At 35.8% G+C, this 24,742-nt stretch overlaps 1 protein-coding gene across 1 annotated transcript; it reads right to left on the bottom strand.

The window, feature by feature from the left end:
* Positions 1–1,410: 1,410 nt before the first annotated feature.
* On the bottom strand, positions 1,411–18,010 carry RXFP1 (relaxin family peptide receptor 1). The gene is made up of 16 exons (XM_030239198.2): positions 17,993–18,010; positions 17,097–17,202; positions 15,764–15,835; positions 14,164–14,235; positions 13,045–13,116; positions 12,138–12,209; positions 11,302–11,376; positions 10,951–11,022; positions 9,964–10,035; positions 9,162–9,233; positions 8,691–8,762; positions 6,656–6,724; positions 6,188–6,417; positions 4,507–4,917; positions 3,772–3,990; positions 1,411–1,712 (listed from the first exon to the last, which is right to left on the bottom strand). Coding segments are annotated over exons 2-16 (1,884 nt in total). The 5' UTR covers positions 17,099–17,202; positions 17,993–18,010.
* Positions 18,011–24,742: the final 6,732 nt, after the last annotated feature.

The raw sequence follows: 24,742 nt of genomic DNA, 5'->3' as shown, positions 1-24,742 counted from the left end.
ATTTTAAATAGTTTCAAATCAATGCAAAAAAAGAAGCTTTTTTTACCTTTTTGGGCTTCTAGGCCATCAGACTGAATACGGTACTGAAAGAAGAAGCGAAGTTGTAATAATTCATAATAGAAAACATTCTCTTCATTAAGAATGTGTGAAGGAACTGCCTCTAGGGGATTGTTTCAGATGGGATATTTTTTATTTAACCCTTGTAATTCTGGGAAGTAAAATAATGCTTCAAAAAGTGCTGAATGGTTGTGGTCTTTAAATTACTTTAACTATAATGCATCCAGTCATGTACAAAGTGATGAAAATGTAGATGTCATGACACCTATTAAGACTGATAATTTTCTTTTTGACCATCTCCCTTGTACTAGAGAGACATCTAAAGACTGGTATTTGTTGAAGTCTGCAAGCTGTGGTGAGCCTGTTAAGAAAAGTGAGGAAAAGAGCAGCAGCAAGGTGCTGGGATACTCAGTCCAGTCTTTCCAGAGTAAGAAGGGAGAAACTGCCACCAGTTAAAGCTGGGGGACACTTGGGGTAAAAAAAAGAAACAAGCAAACAAACCAAACCTCTTATTTTTATTTTTTTCTTCACCACAGTTCTGGTTCTGCCGGAATTGGAATCTTAAAGATCATCTAGTCCCAGCCTCTCCCTGCCATGGGCAGGAACACCTCCCAATGGACCAGGCTGATCAAGGCCTTGTCCAACCTGGTGACTGCATTAGAGCTGTCATTACCATTTCACTATTGCCTTTACATGAGTGAAATAGTCTGTAGATTTATAAAAGGAATATATCTTTCACTTGTTTGGCTTTGACAAATAGTTAACTGACCTAATTATGAAATTTGATTGTTTTTCTTAGGGCTATTGCTCCTTAAAGCTTTTAAAGAGACAATGCAGCCTAAATAGAGCCAGTTAGAAACTTTGAGGAGAAAACACATTTCTTAATGAGGAAATCAATTAACTCTTAAAAAAATCAGCTGTTGAAAGGGGAACTTACAAGAAGAAAAAAGAAAAGACAGAGACAGAGACACACATACACATGCACACACACACACACACACACACACACACTTCCCCATAAATAGATGATTTTCAAACAATCTGCTTTCAGGGTGAGATGTTTCAAATGACAATTCATTTTTCCCCACACTTTTGGCTTCTGGAAGAAAAAAGCCCCAAACATCTGATTTCTCATTCTGATCTAGGATGAATTGTCAAAATGTCAGGTGCTGCTGTGAGATGGTAAAATGCCAGTTCTACCTGCAAACAGACACATGGCTTCCTCTTCTTCCCACAATGGTTCTTGTGAGCCCTGATGTCACACCTCCCTCATTTTCCTTGTGGCTGTAAAGCAGCAAGCCCACGGATGTGACACTAACAGTGCAGATGCCACCGTGAGGACTCAAACCATCATTATGTGTAGGAATTCAGTCTTGTTGACTGTGTAGTCACTGAAGCATCAGAAGAGTCTGTACAAAGCACAGGCTTCGTAACCTTTGGCGTGATTTCATGCATTGGCCACATCTCTACCCAAATGAATGATGGACCGTACGGTTTCTGGCTGCCTTTACCTCTTTTGGATCTTCTCTGTCTGTAGTTGTACCAAACCTGGTGAATCATTTCTTTGAAAGGTCGTGTAGTCAAAGTGTAGAGAAGAGGATTCAAAGCACTATTTATTGGCAGTATAAAAATCACCACCCAAGAAGTTATGGTACCTTAGGGAGGGAAAAAGAGAGGCAGCTGTAATATGCGTCCCAGTGTTTGCATTCTTTAGTTAGCATAAGCACTTGATGCCAATGCAGCACAGCTTGCTGGTGAGAGGGGGAGATCACATGCTCTTAGGCTCAGCCCCTGGCGCAACAGGTGCTTTTCTTTTTCTTCTTTCTGTTACACTTGCACTGCTTCTTATCTCTCTCTGTTTTCAGTACTCCCTGCAAAAGCTGACATTTATTATTCTCCCAGTAGTTCCATTTATCCCTCTTTTCTGCCACAGCTCCCTATTTGCCCTGATAGACTTCTTGTTTTGGCTGAGCCCCTTTTTCTTGCCTCAAAGCCTTTTGTCTCTGCTTTGCTCCTTATCTCTTCCTGTGATCTCTGTTCCCCATCCTCTTCCCAGGACTGAAGACATGCAGTCCTAATCATGCCCCTGATGTTCTGTCCTCCTGCAAAAATATCCTCGATTCCCTCAGAGCCTAGTTTTCTCTTCTGCACCAGGACCTCTCCATTCCTCCCACTGAAAAAAGAACATTGTATCCATCGTCCTAATTTCCTTCTTTTCCTGTTGGTAAGATTTTCTGTGTTCACTGTCTGCCTATGTCAGTCTGTGCATCTTTACAACATCTGTTTCTTGTCCTTTACTGTTTGGGAGATAAGTTACCTGAGGGGCAGGTGCAGAAGGGACAGGATTAAAGTGCTGAAAGGTGTCAGTGGGTGCCCTCCATTGTGGTTGTTTGACTAATAAGATTGTTATAGAACTGTTCCAAGAGGTACAAAAACCTTAATTGATTTTCTCCTTTCGGGACATCCCTCCACGCCCCTCTCCACTTTTACAACTTTGTTGCAATATCAAGACATTCCTGTTGACACCCATCACATTGGCTACAGTTTTGGAAACAAGCAGGTGCTTAGTTCTGAAACTGTCACAATGTATCACCAACACAAACCAATGCTCTCAAAGGAGTTTTACAATTGGCGTCAATGCGAGCAGCTAGCTATCATGTCTCTAGTTTCACGAATTGAGTAATTACTATTTAATCTGGTTCATCTATCACAGGACACTAATTTGCTGAACCCAAGATCACCTTGTGATTCAGCAACATTTCTTCAAGGTTTCTTGACTTATAATTTACCTGCTTCTCCTTTTCAAGATACTTTCTTTCAAATAATAGGTGGTTTGATAATTTCTTGAAGAACAATTTAAAAATATTTGAAGTAACTGAATATTTAACATAATCTGCATAACTTCCAGACATTTGAGATGCAAGTCCAAACTTTGAAAATTTCAGCTCTCAACCCTCCTGGTCAGCACATAAGGAAAAATCACATGAGTTAAAACATTTCCTTGCCATTGTAATATTGTGACATACATCTGTACACTGAATCTGAATCTGCTGTTGCAGATTTTTCTCTTTGTGCTCACATGTCCTGTCTAACAGGGTTAACAAGCCCCTCACAAAGAGGCTTTTTTCTGGCATCTACTGGTATTGCAAAGAGAAGGAAAAAATTGAGGTGCAATCTGAGTCTTTTAGGTGACACTATTTTAACATAGGAATATATTCACAGCATGAAGAAGATAAACAGATATTTATGTGACTTAATGATCTGAACTATAAATACCAGTTCATAAAATAAAATAATTTCAGAATAAATGACATTATTTAATCAAGATAGAAAACACCATATTGTCCTGAAACATTTAGGTAACAGAAACAGCAAAAGTCCTAAGATGAGAAAAGCCAATGCAACTCAGCCTTGATTTTCAAATATATTTTGTATACTTTATAGATATTATATGCAGACAGACTTGAATTATTTGAATTTTGGAGTTTTTAATGTAACTCAAAGGTGGCTAATCTTTCATGGTTATAGTAATAGAGTTTAATTGAATAGCAAAACTATATAGTTCATTATATTGTGTGTACATATATATAGATATAAATCATTAAGTTAATTTCAGCAATATAGTTCATTTCATTAAATTATTTTTTCTTCTGAAGTAGAAGGAACATTTCATGCAGGCACCGTTGAAACAGACTCATCAAAGAAAGGACATACCTGGTATTTCTACTCGAAGTAAAGAAAGGAGTTTCAAAATAAAAATAGGTATCCAACATAGTGCATCAGTAAATACAATGAAGAAGAAACGTTTAGCAAGGATCATCTCTTTTTTAATATGATTCCGAATTTCAGTAGCCATGATAGCTGTCTGGTGAACGCTGTAGAACATACTCCCATAGGAAAACACAATGATGATAAAAGCTGCCAAGTTTACACCTGTTTAAAAGTTAAAATCAATTATACCTTAAAAGAATAATGGCAAATCTACGCCACCTATTTGCAGTCTGGTAATAAAGAAGAATATTTCATGTAAAATGTTAGTCCCATGGAATTAAGTGACCAGAAAATCTGAGTCTGTCCTCATCCTGAAAACTGAATTTTTATCTCTACTCAGGTATTCATTTTATTCACTGAAAACTGGCAAAAGAATGCCATCTGATTAAAATTAAATCATTCTTCTCTAGCCTTACCATTGCTCTACTTCCCTAACATAGTCTATTAATTCAGAAACATAATGGTCAATAATTTCTTTTTACGTTCTCATCCCCTCATGCATATTAAGATAAGTAGGTACCCATCTAATACAGTAAACTATTTATATTGCAAATAGTCTTTAAATGCTTGCTGAAGCGTCAAAATCCAAGGAGGTGTGAACATCACAGCTATCTTAATTGTTTGAAAACTTGGTCCCTTTGCAGCTCTTGTAACACATAAAGAAGAAAAGCAACTTACCTAAGAAAATCACAACAGAGTAAATCTGACTTCCTGAACTTTCTGATTGTTCTGAGTGAAGAGGAAAACAGACGCCATTGGTGCCATAGTAGTTCCTGAAAAATTCCTTATTGCTCAGTGGGATAAAAGCAACAGCAAACCCAATTATCCAGATAAGAACCAAAATGGAAATTGTCCTGCATTTTCTGGGCTTCAAACACCTAAAAGGATAAACTATGCAGATGTATTTTTCCAAAGTCAGATAAGTCAGCAGTAAGACTGACACCTCTGTAGACAGAATAGCCAGCGATCCAACCAATTGACAGTGGATACTGTCCATCCACAACTGAGCGTGCTTGTTGTATTCTCCACGATATTTAAGATCAAAAGCTCCAATCACAAATAAATATATCCCCATCAGACAGTCAGCACCTGTGGGCACAGTGCTTAACATCATTATTTACACATCTGAATTTCTCATTCTCTCTGTATATGTATATTAGAAAACAGACACACACACACATAAACATGTAAGTAAGTTACTACTTACAAGTGAGCAACTGCATAGATATAAAATCAATATTATATCTGGAATACTACCATGAATTACAATTAAGGCAGTATAATTTTATGTTACTTTTCCCTTTATTTGTTTTCCTTTTCATTTGGTCTGACAGTTCATACCTGTTTCCATTTTTTTAAAGCTCTGGTAAAATTGTTTTGCGGATAGAAAAATATACAGCTTTATTTACAGAAATATTCTTGCAACCCTTTTTTATTATGTCTTATTTCTTTATTTATTTCTATATTAACATTTGGCTTAAGATAATTTTCTTTGAGTAGGCCATCTCTGCTGGATTCAAAGTTTATTTTTTCCACCTTTTGCAAATTCAAAGCTCATGTATATAGTCTTCTAAGACTAGTAAGGGGAGATGACCTGTCAACACAGAACTGAAGGCTTCATGGGTATTTTGCTAAATATTTTGCATAGTATTCAGATTTTTTTATGAGGAAAACAAAGTTTCAAAATCACCAACATGCTGTATTTAGAAATGTTGCAATAATTTAATACAATGTTGACAACTACCTCTCAAAATGCATCTAATTGCATTTGTGCAATCCTTATAGACTCTCCTGTATTGAGAGACTCAGGATTGTAGTGATTGTATTGCCAAGTAGTTCATCTATAAACTTGTCGTGCTTTCAGGAGTAAAATAAAAAAACAAATCACCCTAATTTCTAATATTGGGATCTAGGACAAATTAATTTTCTCTATTTGCATAAACATATTTGCACAAACATAAAGATTTGCATAAACAACCTTTTGTTCGTGCAAAGAATAGAATATTTGAATCCAATAATTATATGTAGAAATTACTACTTACTGAGAAATGCATAGTAAAATATAGATTTTTGGGCATTTGAAACATTGTAATTTTATTTCTTCTTGCTGAAGAAAGTGGGAATTTGACAGAATTTCCATGGCATGAAAATCAAACATGAAACCTTTGGAATGTCCCAGCTGCCAAAGGCAGCATTTAATGAGACCTCTTGGTATAAGCCACAGGATTTTGTGTTTTCATTTGCAGCGTCATGAAAGCAGAGTTAATCCAATGCTGGAAATACATCACTATAATATAATCACAAATATCATACACGCTACAAGCAGACTAAAAAGATATGCTAGATATGGAGTACTCACAGCAGAGAGACATTATGGAGATGGCATGCAGCTTGTTCTCTGATCTGATGTAAGGCCTCATGCAGATAACAAAAATGTTCCCAAAGCAGGTAACGGCAGATACAACCCAGACAAACACTCTCTGTATGATGCTAGCTAAAAGATTCTCGAGGGAGGAAATCCCATCAGTGTTGGGTTTGCAGCTGCGCACGTGAGGAGCGTACCCACAGTACTGGAATTTCTTGAAATATCTGGTTGTGAGAAACAGATGAGAGATCATTCTAGACTGGTTGTCAGAATATCAAAATTAGCTAATAACTACTCAGAAAACATATTCCGAAAGAAGAAAAGTAAATAAAAAATGGCCAAATTTGACAACTGCTCATGTACTGCTTTCCATATACATTTGTTTTCAATTATCCAGTATTCCATATTCCAGTTGTAAAATTCAGGCCAAAGAAAGCAAACTTTCTAAAATAATCTACTTACATGTGGGAAAGGTTTCTCAGGGGGCTGAACATTCTCCTCTGGATGTTTGCAATTTCAATGCCCTCTAAGCTGCTGTAAAAATACATTCTCAGTAAAAGGCCAAAGAAACAGTAACAAAACCAAATTTTATGAGCATTTAGTTGTGATTTTATGATTATATGAAACTAGAGAATAACTTTATTGCATCTAATCTGTCAACCCTTCAAAACCTGACCAAAAATCTTCTTAAAATCTGGAATGGAACAAAAAGGAATTGCAAATCATTTTAACAAACTCTCTGTTCTTCCAGATTCATGAAGAAAACTCCTAGTGCTGCTCTCAGTTGTAAAAATTAATGAATGTCTGATTAATATGTAACCCTTTCAAAGTACCATTCTACTGATGTTCTTTCATCATCTCTGTGGAAATAACAACTTGTTCTAGTAGTAATATTTTTACACATCTCTTCTCTCTTTTATCCCACGGAGTGCTTTACTGGACAAACAAACCAACCCAAGAACAGTCTCTTCATTATGTCAAAACCAGCAGGAAGCTGCTACACAGAACACAGCATGTAAGAAAAAATGCTGGCTTTTTTGTGACACACAGGTGGGATTCCTTATTTTAAATTTTATACCTCTATATATGAAGGCAGTAATATTTTTTCCCCTGCAGTGCTAGATCAATAAAATTTAACTCTGCAAGATGTTCTTTTAGAACTTCAGGTTCTGTATTCTTCCAGTCTCTCCTATTCTCTGGTTAGATGTGCACCTGGTCAGGGGTCTTTGGTTCTCCTTGTAGGGAGCCTTATTTGGATTTATTGTTCAAAGATTTGAATGTAATATTCCTGTGAGTTCTGAATTCATTAGGCGAAAATGGAGAGCTGGTTAGTTGATGTGGATTGGTGGGCAGTTTTGCTGGCAGACATGAGAAAGCCCCAACAAGGAATTGTGCTACTTTTATTTAAGTGCTGCAATGAATCCTAGGGAGTGTTTTCCCCAACTATTTCTACTATTTCAAACAGATGAAGAGGGAACTGGTGTTCTACAAACAGCCAAAATACAGTTGCCTGTTACTCTATCTCAGTTTTTTTAACAGGTTTTTTTTAACTAAAACAGGTGGAAGGCCATGATCTGAGTTGTATGAGTTCTTTGGTGTTAAATAATAGATAAAATGATAAAATCATGCTGTAGCTTGACTGTTAAGGGGGCAATTGCTTATTATTTTCTGTGCTCAGCTGCTTATTTTCATAACACTTATATAGATTTAGTATTTTCAGTTCATTAGTCTTTTAGTTGAATTTGACCAGTCACTGTGAGGAAGTTGGTCTGATCAACACAGGTATGTGTACTGCTGGCTACAGCTCACACATAATCATGTCAGGTCAAACCATAAACTCCTACTGCACTGCTGCCCAAGAAAACATCTGTTTTTAATCTCCACAACCGTTTTTAGTAGGGCATGTTGCAATAGGACAAGGGGTAATGGTTTTAAACTAACAAATGTTAGATTTAGACTAGATATTAGGAGAAAATTCTTTATGCATAGGTGGAGAAAAACTGGAGTAGGTGGTCTAGAAAGGTGGTAAATACCCCATGCCTGGGAACATTCCTGGTCAGGCTGGACAGAGCTCTGAGCAACCTGACCTAGTTGAAGATGTCCCTGCTCATTGCAAGGGAGTTGAACTAGAGGACATTTAAGGGTTATTTCCAAAACAAACTGTTCTATGATTTTGAAGTGATGTCTGACAAGAACCAATCCTGTGCTACATACAGAGTTGCTTACTTCAGAGGTGCAGTGACCAGTGAAGAGGTACTTAAATCACTTAAGGATAATTTCAGATTTGCAAGATTGTTGCTGCACTGTCTCAGATCTTTAGGAGGAGCTCTGCTGGCAGAATTCAAGTTAGAGGTACTGAGTTAGTCCACCTGCAAAACTCCCCCTAAATTCTTCAGGAGCAATTTCTTACAAAACATATCCTGGATCATGTCCTGCTGAGGGAGATGTACAAAATCACAAAGAAAACATAGCTAAAATATAAAAACCTGATACTTACAGGGATTTGAGTTTAGTTAGAAAATCAAACTGGTCTATTTGTATTTTCTTGATGGGGTTGTAAGAAAGGTTCCTGTAAACACATCAAAAATAACTTTGGCCACATTCCTTACAGCTTGTTCTAAAAATAAAGTCCATCCACTTTTAAAGTTAAATTCTGATATTATGTTAAGTGTTTCCATGAAATTGTTAATTTCTCATGATGTAGCTAACATAGCTCATCTTGTATGGACAAACAAGATCTAGAACAAGGTAGATTTTGAACATGCTGTCTTTTGGGACGTGAAAATGTATATCTGTGACAAAATTATTCTGGACAAAATGCTATATAAAATTGCTTTTGGTGTGTTTTTCAGGCAGAGCACAAATGATGCATACGAACAAATGTGCTCTTTTCTGACACATATGACTGAAAACGTTATATCAAATGAGGAATGTACAGTTATGTATAATAACAAACAAGAGTCCTTACAGTTGTGAAAGTTCCTTTAGTTCCTTAAATATATATGGAGGAAGTGATTCAATCTTGTTGCTAGCCAAATCTCTGCAGAAACACACAGGTTACAGTAAGTTCTTATTACACACAGTAATTTTACTGAATAGTTTTGCAGTTTCAATATACACAATTTTATTTGCCAAATAGAATATTATTTATTCTGTAGGTTATCAGAAATCTGGACTACGAAAGAATTATGTTAAAACAAGGTGGGAAGCTAGATCTATCAGATCTTGCTTTGTCTCATTAGCTCAGATATACCATTAGATACATAATTTCTTGTTATTTCATTCCCATCAAAAAGAAAGCAAAATACCATTAATTTGACTTGAAGAAGCTTACAAATTCATTAAACATTTTTTTCATGATGGGAATGTTTCCAAATGGGCTAAACTACATTTATTTCTACCTTTCATCTTACTTTCACTGTGCAGAAATCTTAATAACAGAGGAATCAAGGTCTCAGTCCAACCAAAACTGTCAAACTGGTCTAAAAGACACTGAAGGCACACATTCACCTAGATTGTAGTGATACAAGAATAGTTAATATTATTATATTCAGGAAACATAATGTGAAAAAAGCCCCAATATGATTGGTACAGATTATGAATTTTATTGATTATTTCTTTCCTGTTCAATATATCTTTAAAAAAATACCCTAAGGAAGAATGCCATTTCCAGAGCATGCTATATGAAATAGAATTTATGATGAAGGATATTTCTAATATAAATCACAAAACTGTGTGTATTGTACAAATAAGAGAAGAAATCTACTCACAATTCATCTAACATCTGGAGAGAAGAAAAGCTGTTTTCATTTAGGGAGCTGATTTTATTTCGTCTCATCACCCTGAAAGAAGAAAACAAACTTGTGTTGTTTCTTTTTGGTGTCTACACAATTTTGAATATAAGTTATTATAAATTTTAAAAGTTCTCTGTTCTCTGTATCTTTAAATATTTGCCCAATTCAGCTAACAAGCTAATTGCGTCTAGAAGTTTGCCATTTTATCATTTGGTAAATAACTCTTTTTTTGCCTATATATGCATGTACTTCTGCATATACATACATAAACATATATATACACATATATATACACATACACACACCCCCAAGGAGGAATGGTGCAAATTGACTAAGGGCAGGAGGAAGATTAAGTGGGCTGAAAGACTTGTGACCTAATCATGTCTCAGACACAGGTACATGGTTGTGCAATTTTTTATTCACCCTTATTTCATCTGCCACTGAGACTAGAAAGCCAAGAACATAGGTAGTGCAGAAGAGTTAAAAATTGAAAGTGACACTCACCATGGAGCCTACTGATCTACCAAAAAGTAGAAGGGATTTTCTGAAGATGGTTACATCATCACTGAAGAAACTTTGGGGAAAATTCTAAAATTGATGAGCCAGTCAACCCAGCAGCCAACCAAAATAAGCAACGAGCTATGTATTTTTTATGTTTGCTGGTTGCATTATGAGATCTTTGACTCCAATATAAAGGTTATAATGGAAACTTCTGAATCTTAGTATCACCCAAAGTCTCTTCAGTGAAGTCTTGTTATATATTTCAATGCTGAACTTTGCTGTAAAATATAAACAGTGGATATTCTGTGTCATGCTCACTTCAAACCAAACATTTTAATTTAATATCCTCAAGAGATAAATAACCATCCTACTCAGGAAACTTTTATATTAGCTGTAATGAATCACTTGACTGTTCAGTATAAGCACATCTCCCTCTGCTAGCTAGCATATCCAATTACTTACAGTACAGTTAGAGTGCTGCAGGACATGAAAGTGGCATTTTTCACGTGATGGATATGGTTGCCTTCAAGGTCCCTGGGATATAAAAGAACCCCATCAATCATTAGAAATAAACTCAGGCACTTATTCTAAGGTGATTGAAGAAAAATACTACCAGAATTTGACTACAGAGAAGAGAGTGGGAGGCAGACATGTAACACTTCTGCACAGTTAACTGATGACTTCAGGCCATCAGCCCTGCAGTGACCCAGCAGGCACTCTGCAAGATCCAGCACCCCATAAGAAAAAGTGGTGTGGAAGTGACATACAAAGACAACATAATTATATTTTTCCAGTGAAATAAGGTAGACTTACAGCCAGTTTAATCTTGGCATATATTGGCACAGAGGTTTATCAGGCAAGCGAGCAAGAGAATTATTCATCATCTCTCTAAAAAAAAAAAAAAAAAGAGGAATAGTACAGCTGGTTAAATTTTCACAGTTACATCACAGAAAAAATTCATGTCTCTTATGCAATTCTGAAAAAAATCATTGCAATCTTGAATAGTTTTGAAAGTAGTATTATTTTCTTCAGTGTTCATATATTTTCTCTGTGGCATTCTGTGCAGCAGTGTTTTGTCCTTAGCTTGTTAATGTCCAGGTAAAGGAAAGATGTTCACTCTACTTCACTGCTATTAGAATGAAATGTAGAAATCCAATACAAATTCAGCCAGAACATGTGAGTTCTATGGGTGATGGAGGAAGTGGGATGTGGAGGGAGGTTTCCCTCTGGCATGCAGGGGAAGAGGGCCCCTCATCTTTCGGGCTGGAGAGGGCAGAGATCATAGACAGGGTCTTGGGGATGGGGGTTGGGCTGCCACCAGGGGCAGGGACAATGGACCTCTCCTGTCCCACCGTGGTTCTGGAGGACTCCTGGAACCCAGAGCTGCAGCTGCCTCGACCCTGCCCTCCCAGTGACACCTTTTATCATTTTCCCCACCCTTCTCCCTATACTTTTCCAGACACTGTGTCCACTGCTGCCAAAACCTTCCCACTCCAGCACATTTTGCCCGGGTTAAGGGAAAGCTGCAGGTGTACTGCCAGCACTCTGGGATGAGCAAGAAGAGTTGGTTTAAAAAGGTTTTTATATGTGTATGCCCTTCCTATCCTGTTCTTTTAAATAGCACCTTTTTTCTCTTGTTTCATACTTACAGAAGAATAAGGGATTTGAGTCCATAGAATGTTAATGGATAGATCCGATTTATCCTGTTGTTTTCAATTATCCTATAAATTACAGCAAAATATGAATCAGGTTGATAATTGACTTCAGTCTTAACTGAAGAGATAATAAAAGGTAACAAGTCTTGTAGTGAATTTCTTCAAATTTCAATTTCTTCTCCTACTTATAAAAATTAACACACTATTTCTTGAGGGTTAAGATATTAATTTCCTTTCAGAAAATTAATAAAAAATTAAATAAAATTTAATAAGAAAATTTAATGAAAAAAACTTAGAGAAAATAATTTCTTTCAACTTAAAAAAAGTGTTTTCCTTTGAGGTTTTAAATCCTTTGATCAAGACACTTTGAATGGATTCTCTGTAAAAACAAAGTAGCACAACCTAACAGTATTCTGTGGCAATCCAACAGTCTGAAACATGCAGGAGAATGTAAGACATATTATTTGCCTATTTTTAATAACTTATTCAAAATCTCTCTGAAAAGCAGTAATGAGGCAGTATTTCAGGTTATGACAGCAATTTCAGCTGGACATTTTAAGCACTATATACAAGAAAAGATCTGCTCCAAAAATATCTGTTGACTGTTTTATAGTACCTAGGTTATTTAATTTATTCATTTGTAACAAGCAATTACTAATAAACATGGCTTACCATTGTTAAAAGTCATCAATCATTGAAGCAATTAAGGCTCAAGAGCTCTTTTCTGCTCGCACCAAAGCCAATTGCATTTTAACCTTGTACAGTGTAACAGGAGTTCCTTAGTTATTAGCTAGTCTAAAGTAATGCTATGCATAAAAATGAAAGCAATCAAAATATTTTAATATTTATTTTAACAATTATTTATTGAGTAAAGAAATAAACAAATAAGAAAACAACATACAGCCATTCAAGCCTGTGGAGGTCTGCAAAGACAAAAGGCTCCAAATTCGTTATCTTGTTGTTGCTCAGGTATCTAAAACAAGACCAACAAAAGATGAATGAATGGAATGATTATTTAGCAGCAAACACATGAAAATGAGTTTTAATATTATTTTTCCTTGATAATTTACCAGAATACTCCTATTTTGTTAATATATTTTTTTTCACTTTGGTAATTTTCATGCCATTGTTTGAGAGCAAGGCAGGACTCTGTCTAGTGAGGATTTTAACAGCAATTATGTACAGCACTTGGTCTTATCTATAAGAAAGCACAGCCAGCTAAATATTTTCACTGTGTCATATGTTAGACCCTTTCCAGTTTCTTTCTGTGGAGTGATTTGTTCCATGAAAGTTTCCAGGCTCCCATTCAGTCTTTGCTGAGGATATTAGTCATAAATGTAGATATCAGAACAATGGAAAAAGAAAAGCTGAAAGTGAATGGGGAGGGGTAGTATAAATGGTCTGGGAAGATAATAACAGCAGCTGTAAAAACAGATATTCAGCCACATTTGTTTTATGGAAACAATAAGAGAGGTGTAGCTTTGTAAAACTTTCCTTCTGGAAACATTGCAGTAAAAGTTCTGAACTAAACAGTGCAATTTATGTGTTGTATCTTTCACTGAGCATTTCCCTTAAAAGTTAGAAACACCTTTCAACAGGTTGCTGCAAAATAAAAGAAAAAAATTGTTCCTTACATCACCTATACTGGTTACTTTGAATTGCATTTGTAAACCAAAACAGCATGTTAAAGAATTTTCATCCATCACAAGCTCTCACTTTCATTTTATTCTTTCTTCATTCTGTTTGGCTTTTTGCAGGGCAACTACCATACTGTGTCCTTCCCTCCTGAGGATTTCAGGAATAGGATCAAAGTATGGAGCCAGCTTGTGTTTTCAAAATACTGTCCTGACAGATAGACTTGCACAGAGACCTCTTAATCTGTCTTTGCTTTCTCAATTCTATCATTGGATTAAAGTTTTGGACCACTTTGCAAATTCCTAATATGGAATCAGGCAGAGAGAGACTCTCAGAACTCTCCCTGCCACTTTTTACTTCAGTATCACAAAAAAGCAATACTTACAGTTTTGTCAAGTTGTATAAACCCTTGAAAGCACGTTCAGATATGGCTCTGATTTTATTATTCTGAAGATACCTAAGAGGACACAAACCCAAAACAATTAATTCTTTAAAGAAGCGAAGTTAAATCAAACATAAGTAACCAATTCAAATCTATCAGCTAAACTGAATGCACATTTGATACTTTAAAAGAAGCTGTTATATTTGTTACACCTTGAATTTGACAATAACCATTTCACAGCTATAGCTGGAAAGATTGCAAAGATTTTTTTAAAGAAATTCACACAAAGATAAAAACTACAAAACTCATTCCAATGGATGCTTGCTTTGCTAAAGATGAACAGTGGAGTGGTGTTTGCAACCTCCTTGATTAGGTCCTAACTTTGCAGGGCTCACCTGTGTGATCCCTGTGTTTACCAAGATCTCTGCTGCAACCAAAATTGTGCACAGTAAATGTAAAAAGAAAATAATTTTTGAATTTTTTGGTGGTACTAGATAATTCTCGAAGTCTTGCATTAGTAAGATAGTATATTTAAAAATATGCAGTGAAATTTATTGATATTCTGTAAACTAAAGATACTATCTTTTTTAAAATTACAGATTTACCTGCTTTGATGAAGTAATGAGTTGAAAAGTATCAACTGCAAATAGCAAGTCTTTTAAAATAGTTTAAATGAATTATAATATAAGTCTCCAAATAATATTTAAACATAAGTCCTTTAAATCAAATTCCACCTAATGAAGCATCTAGATGCATTCCTGCTAGAAAGCAGTAAGAAATCAGACATTGGCTTTTTGCAAAATGAGTTTCTGCCAAACACTGCTCAAGATCTTTTGGAAAATGTAAAATTATCTGTCAGAAGGGTGTGAAGTTGTTATTAGAATCAATTTTTTATGCATATATAGATAGGTATGGATTTATGTATTTTAGTGAAAACTTACCTTTCAGGAATTTTAGGGACATAATGGGAGTTAACTTTCAGAACACAAGGTGGTGCTGCAGTGTAGCACAGTTCCCGTGAAAGAACACTTTGAATAGGTTACACAGAAGCCCTTTTCTAGACTTCTGCATTCAATTTTCATTTCTCTACTTCTATATAAAGAGAACTTGTTACAGGGTGTGATTTTTGAACAACAAGTATGTTAAATGCTGTATTATAACACAGTTTTATATTGCCATAATAATTTGACTTGTTGGGCATTATCAAATCAGCACTAGACATAATTAGGAGTAAAACCATGTGTCATGGGAATGAGATTTCCATGATAATGGGAAGTTTGAGTTTCCAAACTTTTTTTCCAGAATAAGTCAATTTACTTACTTTAATTCGATTTGGCATACTACTGTTTACTATAAACGTAGCATCCTTCAGACAAAATTAAAATTTAGTATTTTTCTGGTATAAACCAGTCTATAAACATAAACTATTGAATATGCAGAAATTTTGGTCTTGAAAAAAGATGTCAAATTAGAGGTACACACGAGGTACCAAAGGGTGAGACAAACCAGACTTTTGGTACTTAAATATGTGTACATGTGGGGGAAGGAAAGGATAAATATTTAAGACATTAGATAGGTATTTTTTGTCATAGCACTCCCTTACAGATTTTTAAGATCTTGGTATTTCTTGAAAACATCAGCAGAAAGTTTCCTCAGCTGATTCCTCTGAAGAGACCTGTAGGAATGAATGCATACAGTAAAACCACTGTCCCAGGTTCCTACAGTACTTTTGTTATTTAATAAGGGCAGCTCTCACTCTGCTAAATGACAACAGCAACATGAAACAATCTGAACATGCTACTTCCATTTTTTCTGAATGTTTGTATCTACTTAAACAGTAAGAAAAATACATTATAATTAAAAAAATCCATGTCCTCAAGAAAAACTGGCAAAATAATAGGTAGATATAAGAATGAAAAAGATTTGAATATAAATTACAGATTTATTTCAAACCTCAAATGCATACAGAGTGTATTTCCCAGTTTGTGTGTCCCTATGGCCCATGTCCACTGGGGACACTCAAGTGTCCTGTCAAGAATAAAATTCCTTCAGGATGGGGTTTGACTAGAAGAGAATTTAGCCTGAAAGCCAGCTGAACTCACTGCTTTTTCTACAGCTAGAACTGGGTCAGTATTTTTGAACTCTTTTTCAGCCCTGAGCCAGAAGCCAGTTTAAATAGAGATTTGACATTCCACGTCAGTTTTTGTTATGAAGTGTTGCATATTTGAATGTGGGCCCAACAAGGAGAACTTCAGCCACATGTGAACACAGGCTGGTACCAAAGGAAAGATCCATGACCTGGATCTATGGGGGAGATCCTCAGGTAAGGACATGGGATACTTCTCCCTGCTCACCACAACTCAAATTGCCTCTCAAACAGCAATATGCAAATCAAGAGTGCATCAAGCATATTCTGATCTCTTAAAAAAGAGTTTGGCTTACACACACATACCTGCATGATGAGTCAGACCAATTAAATCCTTTTAAATAACAGCATTTTCAGAAACATCAAATGAGAACTAAATAGATTTGCTCCAGCAGGGAGTTCCACCGAGTTCAAGGTAATTGACTTTATTGACAGGAACACAGACCAGGAATATTGGCATGATCATAGAAAAATAAACAGGTTCTAAGCATTTTGTCTTAAAAGGAAGAATTTCTTTTGTAGATTTTCCTTTATCCTGAAATTCTATCACAAGTCGCTGTTGCAAACATGAAATGATCAGTTCACAGAGATTTTTGGTTCCTTAGTTTCTTTTCTCCCCTTTTGTGTAAGGAAAATCTGTACTTAAAATATTAAAGAAGTTCCAACAGAGAGACACAGTGCTTCCCAAGCATCAGCTGATGAGAATTGTAAGGCTGTAGTAGTGAAAACTTTGTAGGACTGACAGTCAAACCTGAACAGAGCAAGAGACCAGGTGACTTTCCCTACTTACATGATGGTTATGTTTGGAGAGACTGATGGGACAGCACGTAGTTTGGCAGCATCACAGAAAACCTCCAGGCCTTGGCAGGTACACTCTGCTGGCACATCACCAGCCACTGCAGGAGAGCAAGAACATGGTCAGGGCAAAGGTGGCATGTGAGATGTGATGGCAGGTGGAGAAAATAAATGTGGTATAAAAGAACAACAAGCACAAAGACAAACATAGCAGGCTCTTTTGAACACAATTAAGGCACAGGTTTTTACAAAATTCATTTAGACCTCGGAGGTATCTAGCAATAAATTTAAAAGGGCACAAGAAATTATATTCCCCCCATGACAGAGCTTCTAAAAGCTCTTGAACCTTAGGCATGATATACAGGAATCTGGAATGTGATTTTTACATCACATCTTTAGATTATTCAGCAATCTTATTACTAGAAGGAGCACAATTTCTATAGGTGAAAATAGGTCAAAAATAGGTCAAGAAGTCTTTGTTCATCATAGTAGATGGCAGAATCAAAAAATCTATGCAAAGACCTCTATAAGTGGAGGGGGATTGCAAATTTTATTTGACGTATAAAGAAGTGAATTGGGAGCCTTCATTTCACTCTGTAATATATTCCATGGTCTCTCCAGCAGTATCAGCATATTTAGATAAACATTTATATTGTCCTCCTAATTGGCATATGCTAATTAAAATATGTTTGACACTTGTCTAGCAGAAAATGAATCATCCTTAATGGAACTGAAATTAGCTTCAAATTAGCATTCATTCATTTGAGATATTATGCTGTTTTACTATAAATGAAACAGCACTAAATTTCCTGCTAAGAATATATTTGCTCTGTATTTCTTTCTAGAAATCATCATTATAAAATAGTATCTGTAAATTTGTAATTTACTTACAGCACTCAGGTGTCTTTGTCTGAAATGCATACAGAGATTTCAGTTTATTGTATTTGTCCTTTGTATAATGTTTATCAAATTGCAGAGACCATCCGTTGTTGTCCTCTAATAAAGAAACCAAAAAAACACACAACATAAACAGACCACTAATAGAAGATATTAAAATAGAAATGGAAGGTAGAAATGTCTTCACTTAATTTACTTGCATCAATTTTTTTGTCTAATTAATACAGGTCTTTATTCCAGAGCGTTTCTTACACCATTAGTTGTGAGAAACGCTTAATTTTACATATCTACAAACAATATGAGCTGCACAGAAGTAACAGCTTATTATACCTTCAACAACAGCATTTGCTGTGACAGTCACACTGAAAAAGTATAGTTGTGACTTCTGAATTTTTTTTATTTATGTAGGAGCCTAAAAATGAGAGGAAACCATATTTTCATACTTCCTTAAACATGCAGGTTTGCTACTTTGTCCAGGAAAGTTGAAATTATTGCTATGACTCTGACTAGTTTGTACAGAAGGGTTTCTTGCACTATTACAGCCTATAATTTCTTTCCTGAAAATCTAGATGAAGGCCAAAGGAACACTGCTTTTCAGGGGAAGAAGGGACTTGGTGTAACATATTCAAGTCAGAATGTTCATGTTAAGCTTAATGTGCATCTTAAAAAAAGCATGATTCCGTATTACCCCTTTGGTCACTGTGCACAGATTTATTGGAACTGAGTAGTTTATGGCTGTAAGAGCAAAATTTAAGAGCAAACCTTCTAGTTCCTTCCAAAGAATGGGCATTTCAAGATATAGTGGTGCTAGAAATAATTACAGATCTGTTAGTTGCTTGTTTCTTGGAAATCTATAAACTGACTGATCAGGTAGCTACTTTCCAAACAGGCTGGGAAAGGAAAGGGAACTTGCCTTTAAAAGCTGTAATTGGACTTTAGTTTTCTTAATTGAGTCTGAATTTAGTTTTCTAAATTTGAGTCTGTCTTCTCTTCAGCTTTTAAAGCATCTCCTTTCATGAACATGCAGCAGTAGCAGAAATGCTCCTTGGGATGGCACTCACTAGCTGGTGAGCCAAAGCATCCATGACAACTGAAAGCAGCAAAATTTAAGGATATCTACTGCAAAGAAACATTTCTATGAGAGCTCTCAGGATGGCTCTGCTTTGCTAGTAATTAGAGTCTTAGATTCACCTTTATGATGTACTGGCAATAGTCTTTATCCCTGCAATTTCACAGGTTAATAGTTTAGTCATACTTAAATACAATTCATCATGGACATTTCTCTATAAATCTTTATACTTAACAAGCATTATTATAACATATACAGGCTTCAAAATAGGCAGGGAGAAATAAAAAATATTTACTTCTTTGCAAATTTTCCCATTCTGAAATGGCTTCTCATTTTTCATGCCACATTAAAACTTGGTTGTTTTTTCCTCAGACAGGCAGTGAAACAACCTTGAAAGCATCTCCTGACACCTGCCTACAGATGAAACTGGTTTTGAGAGATGCTTGCCTCTTTTCTGTCTAAGCTGAAAAGATGTGTTATGTACTGATTAATGATAATATGAAATATTAAGTAACTTCAGGCGAACTATCCTTCATCTAGTTATTTGTTTGTTATGCATAAATTAAAAAGATGAAAGATTCAAAGCAAACATAAGTGCTTGTCTTCAGGAATTGCTCCAGTGAGAGAAAAGACAGACCTGATAAGACATTTAAGAACATTTTATTAACTTCCTGAAGAGCACCTTGCATGCTCTGATCCATTAGCAGTTTTGCCATTCTAGATCATTAATCTAATATTCAGAAGCAGCCTAATGCATTTTGGACAAAAAAAAGGTATTGGCCAACCTGTTCTGGCCTGATTAAATTCTCAAAAGAAGATCAGTTTTATGACTGCCTGCGGCATGGAATTTGTAATTGATGAAGTGATGAGAATAGACCCTTTGTCAAGGGGCAAGTGCATTAAAACCTACTGCCCTGTAGATGGGACCATAATGAGGTTTTCTCTACCACTGTTCCTAAATATTTAACTGTAGCATATCCATTGACTTTCATTTGTATGACTGGACTCAGCAATATGTGAGAATTCAACATACAGAGAGAAAGTAAGATTTTTAAATAGAGACTTGGAAAAATGGTGTAAAAATGAGATCATCTTTCAAGTTTAAATTATACCAAATGAATGCCTTGCAGTCAGGAATATAGTAGGAAAATACTCTTGGATTTTCTAATTTATTATTATGTTCATAGAAAGTGGATAGATGAGATTTGTTCCACATTTTTTTACTTTTAAAATGCCTTGTCATGTGACAAAGCATGTACAAGAGGTGACCATCAAGGCATTTCACATCTGCAGAGAAAAAGGATGAGAAGTGCCTCCCACACTAACAGGAATGATGGAACAGTTTGCCACAAAGGGGAAGTTCCTCAGCATTTTTGAGGAAGTCTAGAGGCAGCTGTGTATTTTTGGGTGGCCATAAAAAAGAAGGGGAAAGATTCACAGAGAAGAAGAATTATTTTGTACTGGAATCATTCCAGCTGTTTGGTCTTTCTCGTGAGTTCATTTTAAATAAAGGGCTTTTCTTATGGCATGCTATCTACTAGGAAAAAGACATATCTGAATATAATAAAACAAGTTAATAAACATCCCTTGACCTCCAGAAATATATGCTTTGGGCCAAAATTTGTGCCCAAACATGGGACAGTCTCTATTTTATCCAAGCTGTTTTGTCAAATCCTGAAAGAATTTATTGTGCAAATAACAATGTTTAGTATGACCATTCAGTGAAACCTTCAGTGGCAGGACTGTAAATCACTTTTTGGTTGTACAGGTTTCAGATGAAGGTTTGTGGCCTGTTTTTACCACTTTCGAGGTGAGGTTCTCCAAACACTTGAAGAAATGATTGGTAATAGTACTGGTCTTGAAATCCTAAATCTATCATTTGAGGGAGTACAGCTCAGATGAGAAATTACTTTTAACCTAAGCCAGTTCTAAAATAGATTATGTTGGCTGTGCTTCTGTTAAAAAAAGAGATCTGAGAAAACAAGGCATCTTCAAGTCTTCCCCTACATGGGATAAGTGAAATAATTGGCAGAAAACTGAATTTATCTGACTAGAGATTAATATGCTCTTTCTTACTGAAAGTTTCCAATTACCACTTCTGATGGGAATGAGAAAGAGCATGTTAATCCCGACAAACTACAGATTTGAGTAATCATTTGAGTGACAGATCCAAGAAAGTATCATCTTTCCTCAATTAAAGACATATCTCTTACTTAGTATGGAGCTTATGATGAGGATGCTATCTATATGACTTCCCCCTTCTCTCAGCCATGTCTTCATGGGTGTTATACAGAGAAATGCTATCTGCTAAATGCATTAGCACTCTAAAGAGACTCTGTGTCACCCTTTGATTTTGCCTTTGCTGTTGGTGGTCATAACCTTTGGACATATTTCTTTTTGTCAGTTGTTCAAATAAACTTTTTTTTTTGCAGTAAAAGAATTACTTCAGGTTTTCACAAAAGTTTCTTTTGGGACAAGGAAGACCCATGTCCTTCAGACAAGAAGCATTTCCTTTAAAAATATTTACAAATTAAGGAATATAATTGCCCTTTCCCATGGTGTTGAGGCATCCTGATCCAGCCTCATAACTTACACCAAGACCAAAACCACATAGAGATTTTACAAAACCAAGGGCTGTGGTGCCTGGAGGGAGGGCAAGGTTGGGATGGAATTTCACTGGCTCAGCTGAAGTATCCAAGCAGAAAAATTTAAGAACTTAGAGCTGGGCACCTTATCAGTCAATTCAAAGGTAAATTACCCCAGAGCAATCTGCATGTCACTGCACATGTACTGTGTCCTCTACCTGATGGTTAATTGAAATCACATGTAGCTTGTCTGCTCATATGTGACAATGCCATCATAGTAAACTGGACAGGAAACAAATAAATTTGCATAAGGTTTACAGTTCTCTGGATGAACTGAAGAAGTGAAGATTACATATACAAGTTTTTTTATGATTTTAGGGCAACTTAATAAGCTAGTGCAACTTTTAAGAAAGCAGGCAGGTTGAAATTTCCAGAAGATAAACATCTTCTCAATGTTTAATCTTTATTCCTGTGAGACATGTGCATAGAGTTTTCTAATTTTATAACAACACTTTTAATCTATATAAATTTTTCTGATTTTATATTCTGATTTTCTTGAAGTGTATTAAATTTTAAAATTAAAATAATCTAACAGCATGAATACATCTGTAGAACCTTTAGTTGCTTGAAAGTTCCTTTGACAGTAAGCAATTACAGTGGAGAGTGGAGACCAGGAGAGACATAAGTCTAATGAAATGCAAGTTCCTCCTAATTACCAACAATATTTAAAAATCACTGTAGGAAAATTGATTTAAAATCCTCAAAATTTCAGCAAAGCTATTCCATGTGCTGAAACTTGGACATCAGAGTAAACCTTATTGTTTTGGTGCCATATACTGTGGGTAAATGGCAATGACAATAAAATTTGGCAACATTAAAAAATTTCAATGTGAAGCTTGAAAATTCGGTGGTTTTCCAGGTATTATTATTTTGAGTATACTATTGGCTGTCAAATATTTACTTTATGCTTCACAAACAGAATTTGCTATCTAGTCTTAAAACTGAGTAGCACCTCATACATTCAAATCCTGTATTTTAAGTACGATGGAAAAAATGCCATGCCAGGAAAACACAAGGCCAACTATAACATTATTCATTACTAGTGTTAATTTGAAATATAAAAACGTCAAGGTCTTCTGCAATGTGCTGAGACAAAAATGAAATTTCTCATCCCTTATGAGCAATCCTGTAATATTAAAATATATATCTTTTGTATAGATGTTTTGAAGTACCCCATAGAAATTTCGATTTCTGCTATGGAAATCTAGAAGATGATCTAATGAACCCACAGAACTGCAATAATTCTGTGTACAATTATAGAACTTCAAAGAAACACATACAAACCAGCATTACATTACACAGGTTGTTAGTATGTTTATCCTGTTGAATTTTTATTGGCCCCTTTTTAAAAAAGAGCTGCTGTGCAGTAACTTCTTTCTTCAGGCAAGCCAGTCACCTGGTGACTGTGTGGCACACAGTAACAGATGAGATCTGTGTTTCTAGAGGCAAATAGGTGCAAGACTTCAAACAGCCACTCCCTGCCCCAGTTCTTTAGGAAACCTCTGTGTGTGAGGAAGGTCTAAAAGTGAATTTACAGCTGGGGAGCGGAAGGCTGTCCTTTGTTCAGGGAACTCTTGGGGCTGAGAGCAACACAATAGTAAATACATTTAGCCAGCAAAAAACTCCTCTGGAGTCAGAAACAAATTAAATCTGCATGCCTGTTCTTGCTTCACTAGACTGGAAAAATGTGCCTATGACACTGTGATTAAAAAACAAATGCAGACACACTGCAACCATTGCCTAGCTGCCAAAAAAACAGTTTTACAGAACTATCAGCAAAATTGTCCAGAAGCCAAATTTTTAAACACTGAGGAAACTTGTGCTCTCAAAATAGTTCAGGCTACTTTGTTCCATTAACTGCTCTACATAATTAAAGATACTGCTTACAAAAAAAGATAGAATTAAACACTAGCTCATTTTTTCTTCCATTCTCCCTTTTATTATTGCTTGTATGTAAAGAGTAGCCAAATGGGTAACAATAATTGCTGTTTTATAATGCCCCATTCATGGCAAAACAGTCTGTTTTGCAGAGGGGCAAGGGATTAAGGCCAATATGTGTGATTTTTGTTTTGAAATGAATAAGAATTCTGGTGCTTGCATTTTTTACAATTCTTATGTTAAAATGCTTTTATTCTAAGTAGGACTTATACCTGTGTTACTTGCACATACACACTTCCTCTAGAGATTTATTAGTAATAAATGAAGAGCTTATATTAACAACCGGTTCTGAGATGGAGCATAAGAGCTATTCATTAGTGTGATATGACAGCAACACTAATTTTAAATGAAGAATAAACTGTACTTCCTCAACCAATTAAGTCTGAGATAAAAAGGATTGAGGCATTTATATATGAAATCTATAAATCACAGACTGCATAGGAAGAGACTGCATATTATACCTGATATTTCTGTGACAGGTCGCACAACCTAGATTTCTTCATCTAAAGTAAAAATTCCCCCACTTCTTGTGCAGTGCTTCCAATCTTTTCCAGATGTATTGAGGAAAGCTGGTACATGAGTACCAAACACTGGGTTTTCGAAACATATGAGCACTTTATTAGTTTGCTAACTTAGGAAAGTTGTGATTCTTTGCTCACTGAAGACAGTGGGAGTCTCTCTGTTGATTTTAGTGGAGTCAGTCCAGGCCAGTTCTCACTGGGCTTGGCTCTGCTTCCCAAGCCAGGTGTTGTGACTGAAGATATCACATCAGTCATACTGTTTGCATTTTAAATTAGAACTGAACATAACAAATCCAATAACTGTACAGATTTAAGCTGTGTGTTTGTGTGCTATCAAACCCTAATGGAAGTTAGGAAAAAACTTTTAAATCTGAAAGCAGGGTTATTTATAAAGGAATGAGACCACCTTTCTATACAAGGGATTTTCAGAACCTGTAGCCACAGGATGATGACACAGAGGATAGTGTCACATCAACAGGGATTAATCTCAGTCTTCCAGACATATAAAATATGTTTTCAGGTTGGCCAGGTAGGATGTAAAGTCCAGAGGAAAGCCCAGTACCTTTTGAAG

The sequence above is a fragment of the Serinus canaria genome, chromosome 4 (assembly GCF_022539315.1).
Source record: "Serinus canaria isolate serCan28SL12 chromosome 4, serCan2020, whole genome shotgun sequence".
Lineage (NCBI taxonomy): Eukaryota > Metazoa > Chordata > Aves > Passeriformes > Fringillidae > Serinus > Serinus canaria.
The sequence above is the reverse complement of the archived record's forward strand: the minus strand, read 5'-3'. Positions and strand labels throughout refer to the sequence as shown.

Excerpts from the sequence above, each read along its gene's own strand:
- RXFP1 (XM_030239198.2), bottom strand. Across the intron at positions 14,236-15,763 it reads TACCAAGATCTTAAAAATCT|GTATCTTCAGAATAATAAAA; the intron begins GTAAGGGAGTGC and ends GTGTCCTCTTAG. Across the intron at positions 13,117-14,163 it reads TTATACAACTTGACAAAACT|ATACCTGAGCAACAACAAGA; the intron begins GTAAGTATTGCT and ends GTCTTGTTTTAG.